The following is an 18,782-nucleotide window of genomic DNA, read 5'->3' as shown; positions in this document are numbered from 1 at the left end:
CGGTGGATCTACCCATCACTCTAAACACAGGCTTCTACCTCCATCTGGTAAAGAAGTGGGGATTTCTCTGTAAATATGTATCACAGATAGGACATATTTGATCTCATTAGAATGCCCACGTTAATCCGAGATGAATGCTGGGTTTGTTATGACTATGACATGTTTTGTAGCAGAGTTATAGAAATTAGATAAAAGTTAGGGTAAAATTAGTTAACTGAAGAGGTAGGAGGGATGAGGTGATCCAACCCCTTTCTGGGATGTCACAGGCTGCAGCTATAACTGTCTGCCCAGATCCCGGCAGTTTTTTCTTGTCTTTCCTGGAGAGCCCTGAGCACGTCCAATGAACTGGGACGTATGGAAACTTCACTAGCCTGGTTGCCTGCAATGCTTTGAAAACATGTGAGTGTTATCTTTTCTCCTGTAATCCCTTTATGTTATTATTACCTTGTACATATTTGCAATTGTCTCATTTGTAACATCTCTGTAAAATATTTTGATAAAGCACTGTCTAAATTTTGTGGGGTATATTATTTAATACTATTTCTTTCTCCATGCTCTAAAAACGTACTCTAAGTCTCCTGAAGGGAATTACGCTACTGTGTTGGGTTAGCTTCGGACCCGTTTAATCGAAGCTGGTGGCAGCTTACCGTGTGCAGGCTTTTGGGTGATGTTGTAGCGACTGCGGCTTTAATAATTATTGTTCCTGTCTGAGTGGGAGTAGTTTATCGCGTCGCTGCAGTGTGCCCAATAGCCAGTACATAGCAGGTAGCCTTTCTGGCGACTAATTGCCCCAGGTGCAATACCCAATCTGACCTGAGAATAAGGGGGGCGCCAGAGAGCTGCAAGTTTTAAGTGGAACTGTAAGCGGGATATACATAAATCCCTGCAGTTCGTGGTATATTGAAGAGCAGTGGGATACCTAGAATAAGCCCCTGCTGTAAACTAAGAGGTCAATAGCCTTGTGTGTGTTTTTTCATCACATTGTGGAGTGGAGGGATAACTAAGATAAGCCCCCCTGCACATGTGATAGCCGTCTGTTGGCCTAAAGTCACCCCGATCCGTGACGTAGGGGTGATGTCACGGTGTGAATCGTGACATTGGGGTACAGGATAATTACACTGACACTCGGGGTACAGGATAATGACACTGATACTCGGGGTACAGGATAATGACACTGACACTAGGGGTACAGGATAATGACGCTGACACTCGGGGTACAGGATAATGACGCTGACACTCGGGGTACAGGATAATGACGCTGACACTAGGGGTACAGGATAATGACGCTGACACTAGGGGTACAGGATAATGACGCTGATACTTGGGGTACAGGATAATGACGCTGACACTCGGGGTACAGGATAATGACGCTGACACTCGGGGTACAGGATAATGACACTGACTCTCGGGGTACAGGATAATGACACTGACACTCGGGGTACAGGATAATGACACTGACACTCAGGGTACAGGATAATGGCACTGACACTCGGGGTACAGGATAATGACACTGACACTCGGGGTACAGGATAATGACGCTGACACTCGGGGTACTGGATACTGGCATTGACCTTGCAGGTGACACATTGTATCATATTCTTGTAGCTTTTTCTATATTTGCAGTGTTCTAGAACGTTCTCCCCATGTGTCGGATATTGATGGGGCATCTTACATCGGGGGAGGAGATGATTAATGTTCTTTATCAATTGTCCCCAATCTGTCGGGAAACATCACACCATGATCCTGAGACGTCACATCGAATCTGCTTCTGTAACATTCAATACAGAAAAGCTACAAAGTCTATAGAGATTCTAAAGAAAGGGGTGAAGACTTAAATAGTGGGGTTGGTGCACGCACAGAGTATAATTATGGTGGGGGGCCGAGGTCATGGTGCAATACAAATACCATATAGTCAGTGTGTCATGTAGTGATATAATGTGTCCACAGGGTTCAGTTTTCTTCTGTCTTCTGGTCTGGTTCTTGTGGAGGCTCTGAGCTCAGCGAGCTGCAAGCGACTTTTTCACCCCCTTCTTATAAAATGATGATCATGGATCACGTGAGCCAACTGCAATTGAAAAAATGGTCATCATGGGTGTCCATTGTTGGGAAAAGCCAGAAGAGGCGTCCAAACCAGGCAAATCCAATTCAGAGTAATATATTAATACAGTATATGAGTTCTAAAAAGTCATGAGCCAAAGACAGGCAAAAAAACACAATGATTCACGGGGATGGAGACGTTCACGAGTTCCCAAATGTTTTCATTTTATCTGTATTCCTTAATGAGGAAATCTGTCAGGAAGTGGGACATGAAAACATAACTTGTCTAAGTTAGGAGATTGTATAGATGTTTGTTAAGAAAAAAAAGTAAGGAAAGCTATATGGTCTATTGGCATACACCCACAGGTTCAAAGGGAGCTTAGAGCAATAAATTTGAGGATTGCTCTAGAACAAGCAAAAATTATTGCTAAGTAAAGGCTGGGATTCTACAGGTTTGTTAGAAAGGGACAGGAAACAGTTACTGTAATAATACACCTGAAATAACGATCTCAGATCATGGGTGGAGCTTTTTCATTACATGTTTTAAAAGGTTACACCCCCAGGCTCTAAGGGAATTTAGAGCAGTAAATTTGAGGATTCCTCTATAACAAGCACAAATTAGTGATACATAAAAGCTTGAATTCCACGGTTTTGTTAGAAAGGGACAGGAAACAGTCACTGTAATAAAACACCTGAAATAACTCTCAGATCATGGATGGTGCTTTTTTTTAGCATTTTAAAAGCTTACACTCACAAGCTCTAAGGGGGTTTAGAGCAGCAACTTTGAGGATTCTTCTGTAACAAGAACAAATTAGTTCTAAGTAAAGGCTGGGATTCCACAGTTTTGTTAGAAAGGGACAAAAAACTGTAATAAGACACCTGAAATAAAGATCTCAGATCATGGGTGGTGGTTTTTTTTTTACATGTTTTAAAAGCTTACACCCACAGGCTCTAAGGGATTTTTGAGCAGTAACTTTGAGGATTCCTCTAGAACAAGCACAAATTAGTGATAACTAAAAGCTTGAATTCCACAGTTTTGTTAGAAAGGGACAGTAAACAGTCACTGTAATAATACACCTGAGATAACGATCTCAGATCATGGGTGGCAATTTTTTAAAAACATTTTAAAGGCTTACACCCACAGGCTCTAAGGGAGTTATGAGTAGAGCAGTAAAATACCATACTTCTTACATTTGGGGAAGCAAAATTTATTAGAGCTAAGAAAAGGCTGAAATTGATTATGACTTGGATAATATAGGTTTTTATATTAGAAATGGACATAAAATAATTAATGTTACAGGGTTAATTTTTAAAATTATTTTTATTCATTATATACCATAAAAATAAAATAATAATAATCTACAGCCCATGTGTTTTCATTTCTAAGCAGAAAAGAAAAAGACTTCAACAAAACAAAAAAGTATATTCCAAAAAATTATTTTAATTAGAGTAAAATGTTTTTGGAAATGTTTGAATTTGTATTTTTGCTCATGTCTCCAGTATCTTCCTTCTGTCCTGTTCCACATACAATAAGCTTATAGCGTGACCTTCAGAAAATAAGAAGACTACCGATACAATCCATGGATTATTCCTTGACCTAATTACATTCCAGTGATCTCAATGTCGTGGGACACACGTGGTATGGGAAGTTTAAGGAGGACCAGTGTGTCAGATGAGTCTGTGTCTTCTCGGGTTCAGTGGTGGTCATGATGACATGGTCATGATGGTGTAGACAGTCTTTGATATATGTAGAGGGACTCAGGGGTTACTATTTCTTTTATTTTCTTTTGTCCTTGACTTTTTGAGGTTCAAATTGGATCAGGCGCAGGATTTCTTTATTATTCATGATTCCCTGAATAAATTCTCCTTCTGTCAGTCTATCTGAAAATAGAAAATCCATAGGTGATCTGAATGGGTCATCTACAAAGTCGATAGAAGAACCAATGGTCAAACAACTGGTCTGGTAGTCTAAACTGTAAATTTACTTTAAATGGATGAAGAATGTAGATGAGCAAATTTTTCGTAGGTCCAGCAGCCTTGTCAATATTCTGTGGTCATCGGACGGCAGTGCTGCAAACTGTCAACATTCTTGGTGCCATTTCTGATTTGTAGGCCGGGCACACTTTTATGTTGGATCACTCTGTAACGATGAAGTCTCATCAGGCCTACAAATTAGAAGAGGCGTTGGGACTACATTAGGTAGGAAGTGATTTGTAGGCTCCTGTCCGGTGGCCACAGAATACTGATGGCTCCTGCGAATTTATTAGCTCATCTCTATTGTACAAACCATCATTGGAGACCACTAAAAGGGACAATTTCTTACACAGGAAGATGCAATTGGTGGACCTTGGGATTTCCAATAGAGAAGATATGGAAAGATAAGATCAGAATATAGGGAGGACACATGAGACAGGTCCTTGTAGCCTCCACCATCTTTGGTAAGTTTATCCATGCTTTTGGTGTCTATTCTGTGATCCTATGCGGCTGGCAAGACATGAAGGAACATGTATATCGCTGTCTCTTTTAACATTCAATGGGGTCACAGGATCTTCATAACTCCAGTAGACTTCAACAGAGGGGGCAACTACATGTATGCCCTCCTAAAGCCAAAATAAATGGGTCAGGTAGGATCCAGATCCCAGAGATGGCATGAGAACTTCCAACAATTTTTCTTACTGCATGGTAACCACAAACTGTAATATTACCGGTGAGATGAGATTGTCAATAACTGCTGCACTCTGCATAGGCAGCAACAGAAATGATAAAGGTAACTTAATTATACTAAAAGATTTGTCATCTTGCCAAACACTCACTGCGCTGCTCCACTAAGAATTGACCAAGTGCAGTTGAGTCCGAGCTCACTTGACAATGGGGGCAGATAAGGAGGTGGACATTTTGTACTACTGTTAAATTTGGCACCCTGGGCAACTGACCAGTGGCTTTCTCACCCACACTATGCTCCTGCCTCATGGGCTCTGTTAACCTTAGATTGGGTTCACATTGTCTACTGTCAGTAGCTCCTTCAAACGTTCCATGTGAAAGCCTGGAAAACTTTATTCAAATGTTTGAGCTGATCAGACCATTGACTGAATGATGCCAACAGTCACCATCTGCTCTGTCGGAAATCATTTTTGGCCACATCTACCTACTTGAGGTGGACTCCAAGACTCAATCATCTATGTATTGGAGCCCACCCCAATACCACAAATGTCCGAATCCTAGATTTTCATATATAAGCCCCAACAGAGCCACTGACCATAGACTAAAGCACAATGTGAACCACATTGTACAGAAGATCATCCACCAACACGTTAAGGCCCAATGTTCAAGGTTGAAATTCTTTGGATGATGCACAAAAGGTACCATTTTAGAGAAATATCCACTGTGTTAAGTCATCTCTTAGGGTAGCAGTACCAATGGTGGACATCACATTTTCTTGCCACAACTATTGATAATTCTTGTGGTCAACTATACTTCAGGAAGACCCAGCTAATCAGCCAATCAAGGAAAACAAAGATGTGATCTAATGGAAGTCTACTTTTCCATGGACCATTGACCTCTACAGTTGATGGTCAAGCCCAGGAAGCTTTGATGGCTCATACATTAAAGATGCCCATGGTTATGGGATGTTGTGGTTGTGTCTACCATCAGGAAACCCACCAGGCAGCCTCGTTCATTCATGACTGACCTCCTTAATGTAGGATGGGATGTTCTGAACATTTTGTGGACAACTGAAAACTTCTATTGACTCTATGGATTGTATCATAGATAAGTCAAGTGACTACAAGCTTAAAACAATGTTAGTTGTGTCCAGAGACTTCAAAAGTGAAACACTTCTACGGGATGTGACTACACATAGGTAAAAATTACCAGCATCTTTTTTGCCAAAGTAGTCCCATATTTTATTGGTCCTCCTGTCCGGAGTGTTTTCATCGTCCGGTAGATGTTTTTGGTCTTCACCAGTAATCATTTTGAATATTGCCTGAGAAGAAAAGTGAATTTTTTTTTATTTTCTCAAAACACGGCAATTCCAAAGTGTTTTCAAAAAGTTTGTGCTAAACTCTAAGATCTCTTCCAATCAAGAACTTGTTTGGTTATTTTTTAGAAGATAATTACGTGAAAAACAAAATGGAAATGTAATTTTTATTTTTAAAAAATAGCCTAAAATAAAAAATAGGATATGGAATAGAAATTATGTTTAACGTGAAACTAAAGAAGAAAAATATAATAAAAGGAAGAAATCAAAAACAAAAAATAACATAAGCAACATCAATAATATAAAAAAATGGCACAAAGCCGATAAACAAGCTCGGGCTATGTTACATTGATCGTCAATGTAATAGATATATTTGAACTTCAGAACAAAGTAACGAACATTTAATAAAACCTCAGAGTTGATTAATAATGCAAGAATTTTGTAATTTCTATACCATTTTAATTTCTAGAAATTGGATTTTTTTTTTAATTTCTATAAGTATTCATTAATATTTTATCTATTTTAATTAAGTCTGTCACACTGAGCAATGAACTTAAGGAACAATTAATGAGTGATAAATCTCTGCCGTCCAATCATTTTAAGAAAAAATAACCTCATAAAAAAGAAAAAGAAAATTCACCAAATTTACTGTATGTAAATAAAAATTCATTTTGAGTGTTTTTTTATTATCGATTAACCTTTAAAAAAATTAAAATTAACTGGTTTATATAAATTTATATTGAGTATTTTAAGAGTTTTTCATAAACAAATCTAAGTTAAAAAATGATGTAGAACTGTCAGAAAGAAAAAATATTTCCCGACATTTCTGCTTCCCCGTAATAGATTATGTAACTTGGCCCCTTAATAATTTCGTAACATTAACATTTATAAAAATTACATTTTTGTCATAAATTTGTGGTTAAATTTTTATTTTGCGATTTTGAAGATCTATTAATTTTTCAAAAATCTATTTACAATTCTAAAAATATTTTTTTTATCAAAATATTCGATTTGACCAAATTAGACAGAAATGCATTTTGGCTACTTTAACGCTAAACACATAAGATCTTAAAATACTATGAACACCAAATAGTGAGCAATTCTCATTCCAGGCCCTTTGTTTTCTTAATTTGACATTTTTGGGTCATAAGGGTCTACCGGACTGGTAGTGTTCTTATGGTACCAAGAGATGAATAAATACTGTACCGTGATGATTTCAAGAACTTCTTGCTTATTGATGGTCCCATTTCCGTCCACGTCATATAAAGAAAAAGCCCACTCTAATTTTTGGTTAGTCTTCCCAGAAGAGGTCATATGAAGAGCGATCATATATTCCTTAAAGTCCAAGGTGCCGTCGTTGTTGGCATCGAAGCTTCTGAAGACGTGTTGGGCATACGCTTTTGGATCAGCGTCCGGAAAGAACTTTGAGTAGATAGTTTCGAACTGAGTTTTGGAGATCCTTCCACTCGGACACTCCTTCAAGAAGGACTGATACCAAGTACACAACTCCTCCTCTGTAAATTTGGTGTTCAACTGAAGTTCCTCCAGAATCTCTTTTGATAGGGCACCACTTTTGCTATTCCCCATGATGAAGGAAGAAGGTTCTTGAACTTTACTAATGTCCTACAATGCTAAAACTCAAGGAGGTAATAAGTAGAAGATTTGCCTCCCGGTAAATCCAGATAAGACTTGTTAGGATTACTGCGGTTTAAGCGTCATGCAGACAATGGTGTGGCTTCAGAACTACAATTAATTTAATTGAAAAAGCGGGCTAACCTCATGATACGCGTCTTACCCACTAATGATACTATGAAGTCAATAAGGGAGATGCCTTGGCTGCAATGGTTTACAGAGTCTGAAGCCATTAAGAGGGAATCTGACTTTATGACAGGCTTTTCTTCCCTGGGAGAGGAGTAGTGCAATATTAACTGCTATAAACAACCTGTCTGGTGCCATATATTAAATAGGATGGATTAGGCGCCAACGGCAATGGCGGAGTGAACGCCACCAACTTCAACATTAAATGTATAGTTGTACGGTAGAGAAGCTGGTCACAGTTCGGTGGTATCAGCATCTTGTGAAGTCCATGAATTCATGACACAGTGGTTGTTGCCCTTGGTGGTCATTGATGTAATTAATTTAGGCAAAAATGTTCATGACATTTGTAACTGGCAGAGATGATTGAATCTAATCAAAGCAAATTGAATTAGCTATGAAGCACAGCTGTGAGGCCCGGAAAGCTTAAGGGAGCCTTTAAGGTTACTGGTTTTCATAGCTGCGTGAATACCTGGAGGCCATGAATTAAGGTACCCAGAGTACACAACCTCCAGATTTTCCAGCAGTTGAGAACTCTAGTAACCTTAAATTCTCCCTTAAAGGCTCCCTTAGGGTTATCTGGCTTCACAGTTGCTGCGTCATGCAGAGCACAGTCCGCATGACCCGGCGCAATCGCTGTAGTACTTCGGACAGCCAGTCTACACTCTGCGGCAGTCCGATTTACTACAGCGATTCCGCCAGGTCACGCGGACTGCAGGTCATGGTGCTCCATGAGACCCAGGCGTTGCGAACTGATGTAACCTTATTAACATCACTGAGGTTACATCAGTTCATAACTGGACGGTCTCGCGGACTAGCGTACCCGGCAGTGGCGGCTGCGAAAGCCTATGGAGTGTTATTATGACTCTTCAGACGATACATTGTGGACTATCGTGGAACACTTAAGAACTGCATAACATTAGATTTTTTTTAATAAATGGAAGAACAAGAGTATTTGTCTGGGAGTGTTTTTGTGACTAAATGATTTTTGTGTGTTTTTTTTTCCTTTTTCTTACTGGGCTAGTAATGGAGGTGTCTGACAGACACCGCTCAATTGCAAACACTAGAGGTTGTTGCAAGCTGTGATTTTTGAAAAATCACAGCTGTCACGCTGTGATGGTCTTCGGTAAAGAAGGGGGACTTCAACTGTCCCGGAGGTATTCTTGAAGATAGAGAGGCCAGAGTCTCTGACCTTACCATGCTCCTGTAAAACCATGATCTGTCTCCTCCCCCATGTCTGGGGTGGCTGCAGGCTGTTTTTTTTTATGGTGGGAAGGGGCCAATAACCATGGACCTTACCAGCCTGATAATATCAGCCCGCAGCTGTCTGCTTTTCCTTAGCTGGTTATTAAAAATAGGGGTGACGCCATATCATTTTTTTAAATTATTTATTTTTTGCTAAAACCTACAGGGAAATATGATTAGAGATGGCATTTTTTGTTTTGAAGTCAATGCTCAAGTTTCCCATTTACTTTCATTATTCTCGCTACTTGAAACGAGCACCCATGTATTACAATTTGCTTGATTCGAGTAACTAGGTCCTGAGAATTTTAGTGCTCGTCCATCATTAGTTATGATGTGTCCACCCCACATTCATGATGTTGAGGGGAGTCATATGTCATGATGTTGTGTGAGACCTAGTCAGCACCAAAGGTGCCAAAGACTGAAGACAGAAAGACCAGAATCAGAGCCAAAGCCAGCAGAGTACCGGACTGGTAGCTGTGGTGGCCAAACAAGTGAAAGGCCCGGATGAGTATACTATTTTTTATTTTTTAACCCTCCATTTATGACTAGGTGTCTATAGCGCCTTCTGAGCGTGATAAATGTTATTTTTACTCTTATTTGGGGCACATTTGATTTAATGATCTGTTGTAATTATATTCTACTTACAAATTTTTGTTTTACATTGTAGGATGACGAAAAAGTACCAGAAGAATTTATGAAAAGCTTGCCCAACTCATCATTGCTCCGGTAAGACCTCAGCAGAAGAGGAGATTGCTGGCCCGGATTCAAGAGCTTGCCCAATTTAAATTGCTGTGAGGCACAGCTGCGCTCCTCACCACAGCTGTGCTCCTCACCACTAAGCTGCCAGCCTAAAAATAAATCTGTATGAATAATAAATCCACTTACGTGTCCTTACCTTGACAGCCTCACTGGGTGCAGAGCTCAAGCATGAAGCTGATAAGCCTCATGTAGAAGATACGAGGTGATAGGTTCTATTCTCCACCATTGGACTCAAGATGAGTGTTTGGATGGCCTGAACTTGAGGATGAGAAGACCCATCCTCATATCCCCTAGGCTTTTTACGACCAGGAGGGAAAAATCTAGCAGTTCTTAAGCCCCTATTACTCCAGGTTCTTTAGTAGGCTTCATTAAGATGGTGGTCAGATAGACTAGTCAAGTGTAGACGATCATAGCCATAACATGTAAAGTTCTCTCCATTTGATTTTCCCCAGGATATTTATATGGGATGGTTTGGTAATTCTTTTAGGGTCTAGACCATGTTGACATCAACCCTAATGGTCTTAGAAAAGATCTTCGAAGATAATGAGTAGACATGAACAGATAGATTCAAGGTGGCTCAAACTTGCCTCGAATTTTATAAAAAATGTCAAGAAAAATATTTAGAATTGAGAGTCCTCACTGGTTGATACCTTTTAATGGCTAACTGAAAGATGGTAACAAATTACAAGCTTTTGAGACTACTCAGGTCTCTTCATCCGGCATAGACTAATAGAAATTCTGAAGAATCACATATTTATGCACAACACAGTACAGAAAAATGCCTTAGATAAGACAGGTGACGTGAAGCAGAATTACCATTATGTGAGTAATAAACAGTTATGTCCATAAATATTAGACCAGTTCTTAGATAAGGAATGTTTATTGTCCTCTGATCGGGGTCTGGTTCTGTTGTGATGACCCCACATGGTCTGAGGGGCAAATTCCTTAGTTCCTTAGATGATGTAGAAAGACTTAAATCCATGCGACACATTCATTCCTGCACTGAGAATGTCAAAGGTCGTCATCAGTTTATATTCCCAAATTCTTCTGTCTCTTTGAGATTTGAAGTTACCTTTTAACAAGTAATTTCATGTCCATAATGTTATGATTGGGGAGACAAAAGTGTATTGCCACAGGTAGATCCATTCTTTTTTCTCTTATCGTATGGCGATGGGAGTTAATTTTTGTTCTCAGTTTCTGCCCTGTCTCCCCCACATACAGACCCCCAGTTGGACATTTAGTACAAATAATTAGGTACACCACATTAGATGTGATGCAGCTGAAAGTACCTGGTATCTTGTAGTCCTGATGTGAATTGGGGATCTTTATCTTGTCCGTGGTCATTATAAATGGACAGGTTTTACATTTTTCTGGTTGTAAGGAAAGGTACCTGCAGCTGTTGGAGAGGACAGGGAGCTTCTGACAATTATGCTTCTTGCATTTGGGGGCTGCCTAAAACACAGTAGTGGGGGGTCTGGAAAAATGGATTGTAAGCTGCATCTTTTTGTAGTAAAGGTTGTAATTTCCATGCAGCTACCCTTAGCACCTCCAGATTTGGATTGTAGGTGACCACTAGAGGCTGTTTTCTTCTTTAGCTTTGTAATGTAGCAGGTGATTCCTTGATATTCTGGTGGCTCTTGTAATCTGGTTTTCAATTGTTCTTGGATGGTAGCCCTGATTCAAAAAGGTCTTTCTGAGGCAACCAAGGTGTTCATCTCTATCCATTGGGTTGGAACATATGCGATTGTATCTGATGGCTTGGCTGTAGACAATAGAGTTTTTTATGTATTTGAATGGAAACTGTCCCATTTAAGGTATGTTGGATGGTCGATTGGCTTCTGATACAGGGATGTCTCTATTTTATTATTCTGCAGCTTAATGATGGTGTCCAAAAAGTTAATTTCAGTACAGGAGTACTTGAGTGTTAAGTTGATGGTGGGATCAAATTGATTGAACTGTTCATGGAACGTCTTTAGCTGTGGCTCAGACTCCGTCCAAATGATTAAAATATCATCAATGTAGCGGCTGTAGGCCTGATGGGACATGAGGACAAAAAGTCACTTTCAAGCTTGACCGTGAAAAGATTTGCATACTGTGGGGCCATTTTACTTCCCATTGCTGTGCCAGTCTCCTGTAGATGTATCTTGTTGTCAAGTGGCTAACACGGTACCAAGATATATATATAAAAAATGTATAAAAATGTCAGGGTTTTTTGCAAGTCTATTAGAACAACTCTAAAAGGTGGCAAATCCTGAGCCCAACTCTCCTCGATCTCCTCAATTCTGCCCTTTTCCTCTGTTCACTATGAGACTGCATGAGCTACAATGGATGTCATTAACGTCAACACTTGGTCAAAAGTGGCCAAAAGAGAGAAGTAGGATATCAACCACTGAGGACTCTCAAATCCTAATATTTTTCCAAAAGATAGAAGACAGAAAAGCCAATTTGAGGACAGATACACAGAGGGGCGAGGAGAGTTTAAAAAGATTTTTTTTAAAACTCCTTTAAGGACAGATTCAACTGACATTGAATTTATTAGATGCAAAATGAATTGTCCACGTAAATTGAGCAAAAGTGCCAAAATTGAATATTGGATTTGCTCGACCTAATAATAAGGCTTCAAAAAAAATTCTAAGCCTAGGCATTGAAGAGAAAGGAAAATAACTGAATTACTTGAACCTTTGATATCAACAAAGGTGGCTTTACCTTGGACTTCAAACTTGAACTCCTTACTAGACATGTCCGGTGCTGGACTCCAAAACACGGACTTCTCCCGGAAGTCTATTTTAGTAATCGGAGAGAGAGATATTTCTGCAGCCCCAAAGCCCTTACTATGACCATTTTATAGCCTTCTATGGGGTTCGGGTTCAAGTTAGCTCGAACCCGAATATCAATGTGTCTGCTCATCCCTACTCCTTATCAAAATAGCCATTAAAAAATCTGATATCTCCTGTAGATTTTGGCACAAAAAAATGCAAATATTCCCCAATAATTCTTTCTGGAATGTTTCTCTTCTCCTTTGTGCTGAAATTCTTACAGCAGAACATGAACTAAAATGTCATCTGGACTTTCATAGAAGATCTTACTCCTTGCAGTAGAAAATTGGGCTCAGAGAGGTGGAGAAGCTTGATATTCCTCGATACCCAAGGACCTAAGATGTCTTCTTTCACTGAACGTGGAAAGACCAAGCTCGTTGGAGGAGGCTTATGTCTCAAGATCAGTTGGAACTCGATGGGTGAAGGCACCAAAATCATAAACATAAAATGACACGCCTGAAGAACAAGTGATGTGGTAACCCAAGAAAAAATGGTGGCCCTACTGACCGCAGAAGCTGCCTTACATACAGGAGATGGAGTCAATCTAGTCTGGTCTACCTCAAGTTTTGGTCATGAAGGAGTGAACATTGAAATGAAAATAAAGGACTAAGTGCGTCTCGCGAATAATGAATGGAGATTTCTGAGTAACGGAAAAGAAATAAAATTGTAACAATCATCGTCGCTCCGAAGCAAATCAAACCCTCTCCGGGAACGTTTGTTACCACGTCTGGAAACAATTGACTTGTTGATTGGTGCATACAAAGTCTCCATTAGAGCTATCCAAAATGGCGAGGCTACGGTAAGATCTCATTTTTTCTGTGATTGTCGCTCATCACAAAAACAAAAAGGACCACGAAAATGGAAACGGTAAAAATATCGAAACTTGTCAAAAGAGGATTCATGTGTATTCCGAGAACCTTGCAATTCAATGCTTCTTTCTCACAAAGGTTCCTCGAAGTGAGCAGCAGTTTGTGCTCCAGAGCAACTCTTCTTACAGAAAGTTACAGCCAAAGTAGACTAAATACCGTATAGCGAGGCTTTCAAAGAACGATGGGAATGGAAATTATTGCCTTAAAGGGATATTCTACAAAAAATACCATAAATGTCCCAGAAATGGGACCAACAGCTATCAAGAGAAGGTCATAAATGGTCAATGTCATAAACATTTACTAAAGCAAAACTTGTAATTAGTGATGAGCGAATATACTCGTTACTCGAGATTTCTCGAGCATGCTCGGGGTCCTCCGAGTATTTTTTAGTGCTCGGAGATTTACTTTTTCTTGCCGCAGCTGAATGATTTACATCTGTTAGCCAGCATAAGTACATGTGGGGATTCCCTAGCAACCAGGCAACCCCCACATGTACTTATGCTGGCTAACAGATGTAAATCATTCAGCTGCGGCAAGAAAAACTAAATCTCCGAGCACTAAAAAATACTCGGAGGACCCCCGAGCGTGCTCGAGAAATCTCGAGTAACGAGTATATTCGCTCATCACTACTGGTAATGTGTGTAATTAAGCTTTTCTCCACTAGGGGCAGACCAGTAAACACTGGCTCCAGTGTGTTACATTGTCTGTTGCAGTCTATGGTTGTCTGAATCCATCGGATTCTCAGCTTTCTGTCCCTCTCTTTGGAGATTGGCGTCTTCAGATTGGCTGTGGAGTAGAAGCACAAGCCCAGCAAGAGATAAGGACAAAGCAATAATTTACTTCTACACGGCCAATGCAATGCCAATATGGCCTACAGTGCCATTATTTATTCACCAGTATATGTGTGCATTGTAGTTTTTGTGTCTATGGAGGATGCTGATGAGGATATTACACAGAGATCCTCCGCCATCATCACCAAATGCAAAATGATGATCAGAATCACACACAAGAACCTGGAACATAATCAGATTACAACATCTTCCAGCGCACAAGTGATAAGCCGCAGGCTGGGAGGATTAACGTGCCATCTGCGCACCAGGTTTATTCGCTCAGACAAAGCTGAGGTGTCAAATGACCCATTTACCAATTGGTTCTGCCAAGAAGAAGCGGCAAATTATCGGATATCACTGCGATACCTGTATGAGGATGGGAGGAATATGTAAAAGGGAGTGACAATCAACACAAGTTCAGAAAGCTGAAACCTGCAACATGGTGCAAGTAAAATAATATAACTACTATAATACTGCCCCCTATGTATAAGAATATAACTACTATAATACTGCCCCTTATGTACAAGAATATAACTACTATAATACTGCCCCTATGTACAAGAATATAACTACTATATTACTGCCCCTATGTACAAGAATATAACTACTATAATACTGCCCCCTATGTACAAGAATATAACTACTATAATACTGCTCCTATATACAAGAATATAACTACTATAATACTGCCCCTATATACAAGAATATAACTACTATAATACTGCTCCTATGTACAAGAATATAACTACTATATTACTGTCCCTATGTACAAGAATATAACTACTATAATACTGCCCCTATGTATAAGAATATAACTACTATAATACTGCTCCTATGTACAAGAATATAACTACTATAATACTGCCCCTATGTACAAGAATATAACTACTATATTACTGCCCCTTATGTACAAGAATATAACTACTATAATACTGCCCCTATGTACAAGAATATAACTACTATATTACTGCCCCTTATGTACAAGAATATAACTACTATAATACTGCCCCTATGTACAAGAATATAACTACTATATTACTGCCCCTATGTACAAGAATATAACTACTATAATACTGCCCCCTATGTATAAGAATATAACTACTATAATACTGCCCCTATGTACAAGAATATAACTACTATAATACTGCCCCTATGTACAAGAATATAACTACTATAATACTGCCCCTATGTACAAGAATATAGCTACTATAATACTGCCCCATGTACAAGAATATAACTACTATATTACTGCCCCTATGTACAAGAATATAACTACTATAATACTGCCCCTATGTATAAGAATATAACTACTATAATACTGCTCCTATGTACAAGAATATAACTACTATAATACTGCCCCTATGTACGAGAATATAACTACTATAATACTGCTCCTATGTACAAGAATATAACTAATATAATACTGCCCCATGTACAAGAATATAACTACTATAATACTGCTCCTATGTAGAAGAATATAACTACAGTCATGGCCAGAAGTTTTGAGAATGACACCAAAATTATATTTTCACATGATCTGCTGCCCTCTGGTTTTTATTAGTGTTTGTCTGATGTTTATATCACATGCAGAAATATAATTGCAATCATACTATGAGTAATAATAGGTTATCTTGACAGTTAGAATGAGTTAATGCAGTCAATATTTGCAGTGTTGACCCTTCTTCTTCAAGACCTCTGCAAGTCTCCCTGGCATGCTCTCAATCAACTTCTGGACCAAATCCTGACTGAGAGCAGTCCATTCTTGCATAATCAATGCTTGCATTTTGCCAGAATTTGTTGGTTTTTGTTTGTCCACCCGTCTCTTGATGATTGACCACAAGTTCTCAATGGGATTAAAATCTGGGGAGTTTCCAGGCCATGGACCCAAAATCTCTATGTTTTGTTCCATGAGCCATTTAGTTATCACCTTTGCTTTATGGCAAGGTGCTCCATCATGCTGGAAAAGGCATTGTTAGGCGCCAAACTGCTCTTGGACGGTTGGGAGAAGTTGCTCTTGGAGGACATTCTGGTACCATTCTTTATTCATGGCTGTGTTTTTAGGCAAGACTGTGAGTGAGCCGATTCCCTTGGTCAGAAGCAACCCCACACATGAATGGTTTCAGGATGCTTTACAGTTGACATGAGACAAGACTGGTGGTAGCGCTCACCTCTTCTTCTCCGAATAAGCGGTTTTCCAGATGTCCCAAACAATCGAAAAGGGGATTCATCAGAGAAAATGACTTTGCCCCAGTCCTCAGCAGTCCACTCCCTGTACCTTTTGCAGAATATCAGTCGGTCCCTGATGTTTTTTCTGGAGAGACGTGGCTTCTTTGCTGCCCTCCTTGAAACCAGGCCTTGCTCAAAGAGTCTCCGCCTCACAGTGCATGCAGAAGCGCTCACACCAGCCTGCTGCCATTCCTGAGCAAGCTCGGCACTGCTGGTAGTCCGATCCCGCAGCTGAAACAGTTTTAAGATACGGTCCTGGCGCTTGCTGGTCTTTCTTCGGCGCCCTGGAGCCATTTTGACAACAATGGAAGCTCTCTCCTTGAAGTTCTTGATGATGCAATAGATTGTTGACTGAGGTGCAATCTTTGTAGCTGCGATAGTCTTCCCTGTTAGGCCATTTTTGTGCAGTGCAATGATGGCTGCACGTGTTTCTTTAGAGATAACCATGGTTAACTGAAGAGAAACAATGATACCAAGCACCAGCCTCCTTTTAAAGTGTCCAGTGATGTCATTCTTACTTAATCATGACTGATTGATCGCCAGCCCTGTCCTCATCAACACCCACACCTGTGTTAATGGATCAATCACTAAAACGATGTCAGCTGCTCCTTTTCAGGCAGGACTGCAATGATGTTGAAATGTGTTTTGGGAATAAAGTTCATTTTCTGGGCAAATATTGACTTTGCAAGTACAGTAATTGCTGTTAAGCTGATCACTCTGACATGCAGGAGTATATGCAAATTGCCATAAGAAAAAATGAAGCAGTAGACTTTGGAAAAATTAATATTTGTCTCATTCTCAAAACTTTTGGCCATGACTGTACTATAATACTGCTCCTATGTACAAGAATATAACTACTATATTACTGCCCCTATGTACAAGAATATAAATACTATAATACTGCCCCTATGTACAAGAATATAACTACTATATTACTGCCCCTATGTATAAGAATATAACTACTATAATACTGCTTCTATGTACAAGAATATAACTACTATAATACTGCTCCTATGTACAAGAATATAACTATAATACTGCCCCTATGTACAAGATTATAAATACTATAATACTGCCCCTATGTACAAGAATATAACTACTATAATACTGCCCCTATGTACAAGAATATAAATACTATAATACTGACCCTATGTACAAGAATATAACTACTATAATACTGCTCCTATGTACAAGAATATAACTACTGTAATACTGCTCCTATGTACAAGAATATAACTATAATACTGCCCCTATGTACAAGAATATAAATACTATAATACTGCTCCTATGTAGAAGAATATAACTACTATAATACTGCTCCTATGTACAAGAATATAACTATAATACTGCCTCTATGTACAAGAATATAAATACTTTAATACTGCCCCTATGTACAAGAATATAACTACTATATTACTGCCCCTATGTATAAGAATATAACTACTATAATACTGCTCCTATGTACAAGAATATAACTACTATAATACTGCCCCTATGTACAAGAATATAACTACTATAATACTGCTCCTATGTACAAGAATATAACTACTATAATACTGCTCCTATGTGCAAGAATATAACTACTATAATATACTACAATGCGGATGATGCTGCCACTCTATATAACACCACAATAGCTGCAGCTTTGGAATCTCTTGCCCCTCTCACACATACCAAAGCTCGCAAAATCAACAGACAACCCTGGCACACCAGCATGACAAAAGAACTGAGGCGAGCTTCCAGAGCTGCTGAGCGCAGATGGAAAAGATCCCACTCCATCGAGCACTTCATCGCATTCAAACAGTCCCTCACTGCTTTCAAAACCATGCTCGCCACAGCAAAACAAACCTACTTCTCATCTCTCATATCCTCCCTGTCTCACAACCCCAAACAGTTATTCAACACCTTCAACTCTCTCCTCCGTCCCCCAGCACCTCCTCCCTCCCCACTCATCTCAGCTGAAGACTTCGCCTCATTTTTCAAGCAGAAAATTGAGAACATCAGAGACAATTTTAGTAAACAACCCCCAGAACCCTTCCTCCCAACTACCCAGCCCTCCACCTCCAAAACCAACTTCTCCACCATTACAGAAGACGGACTCTCCACTCTACTCTCAAGATCGCATCTCACCACCTGTGCACTTGACCCACTCCCATCCCACTTCATCCCAAACCTCACCACAGTCTTCATCCCAACCCTAACCCATCTC

At 39.6% G+C, this 18,782-nt stretch overlaps 1 protein-coding gene and 1 long non-coding RNA gene across 2 annotated transcripts; one reads left to right on the top strand and one right to left on the bottom strand.

Moving 5' to 3' along the window:
- The first annotated feature begins 316 nt into the window (after nucleotides 1–316).
- LOC138667379 (uncharacterized) lies at nucleotides 317–9,949 on the top strand. The gene is made up of 2 exons (XR_011318731.1): nucleotides 317–399; nucleotides 9,741–9,949. It is a non-coding gene; the product is annotated as an uncharacterized lncRNA (long non-coding RNA).
- Nucleotides 3,459–7,871, bottom strand: RCVRN (recoverin). Its single transcript, XM_069749130.1, has 3 exons — nucleotides 7,220–7,871; nucleotides 5,908–6,019; nucleotides 3,459–3,918 (listed from the first exon to the last, which is right to left on the bottom strand). Exons 1-3 carry the CDS (start codon nucleotides 7,598–7,600, stop codon nucleotides 3,815–3,817), a joined length of 597 nt encoding a protein of 198 aa, XP_069605231.1. The 5' UTR covers nucleotides 7,601–7,871; the 3' UTR covers nucleotides 3,459–3,814.
- Nucleotides 9,950–18,782: the final 8,833 nt, after the last annotated feature.

This window comes from Ranitomeya imitator, chromosome 2 (genome assembly GCF_032444005.1).
Source record: "Ranitomeya imitator isolate aRanImi1 chromosome 2, aRanImi1.pri, whole genome shotgun sequence".
Classification (NCBI taxonomy): domain Eukaryota; kingdom Metazoa; phylum Chordata; class Amphibia; order Anura; family Dendrobatidae; genus Ranitomeya; species Ranitomeya imitator.
This window is presented reverse-complemented; position numbering and strand designations above follow the sequence as displayed.

Excerpts from the sequence above, each read along its gene's own strand:
- RCVRN (XM_069749130.1), bottom strand. The coding sequence starts at position 7,600 with ATGGGGAATAGCAAAAGTGGTGCCCTATCAAAAGAGATTCTGGAGGAA. Across the intron at positions 6,020-7,219 it reads AAGTTCTTGAAATCATCACG|GCAATATTCAAAATGATTAC; the intron begins GTACAGTATTTA and ends TTTTCTTCTCAG. Across the intron at positions 3,919-5,907 it reads CTTTGGCAAAAAAGATGCTG|ATAGACTGACAGAAGGAGAA; the intron begins GTAATTTTTACC and ends TTCTATTTTCAG.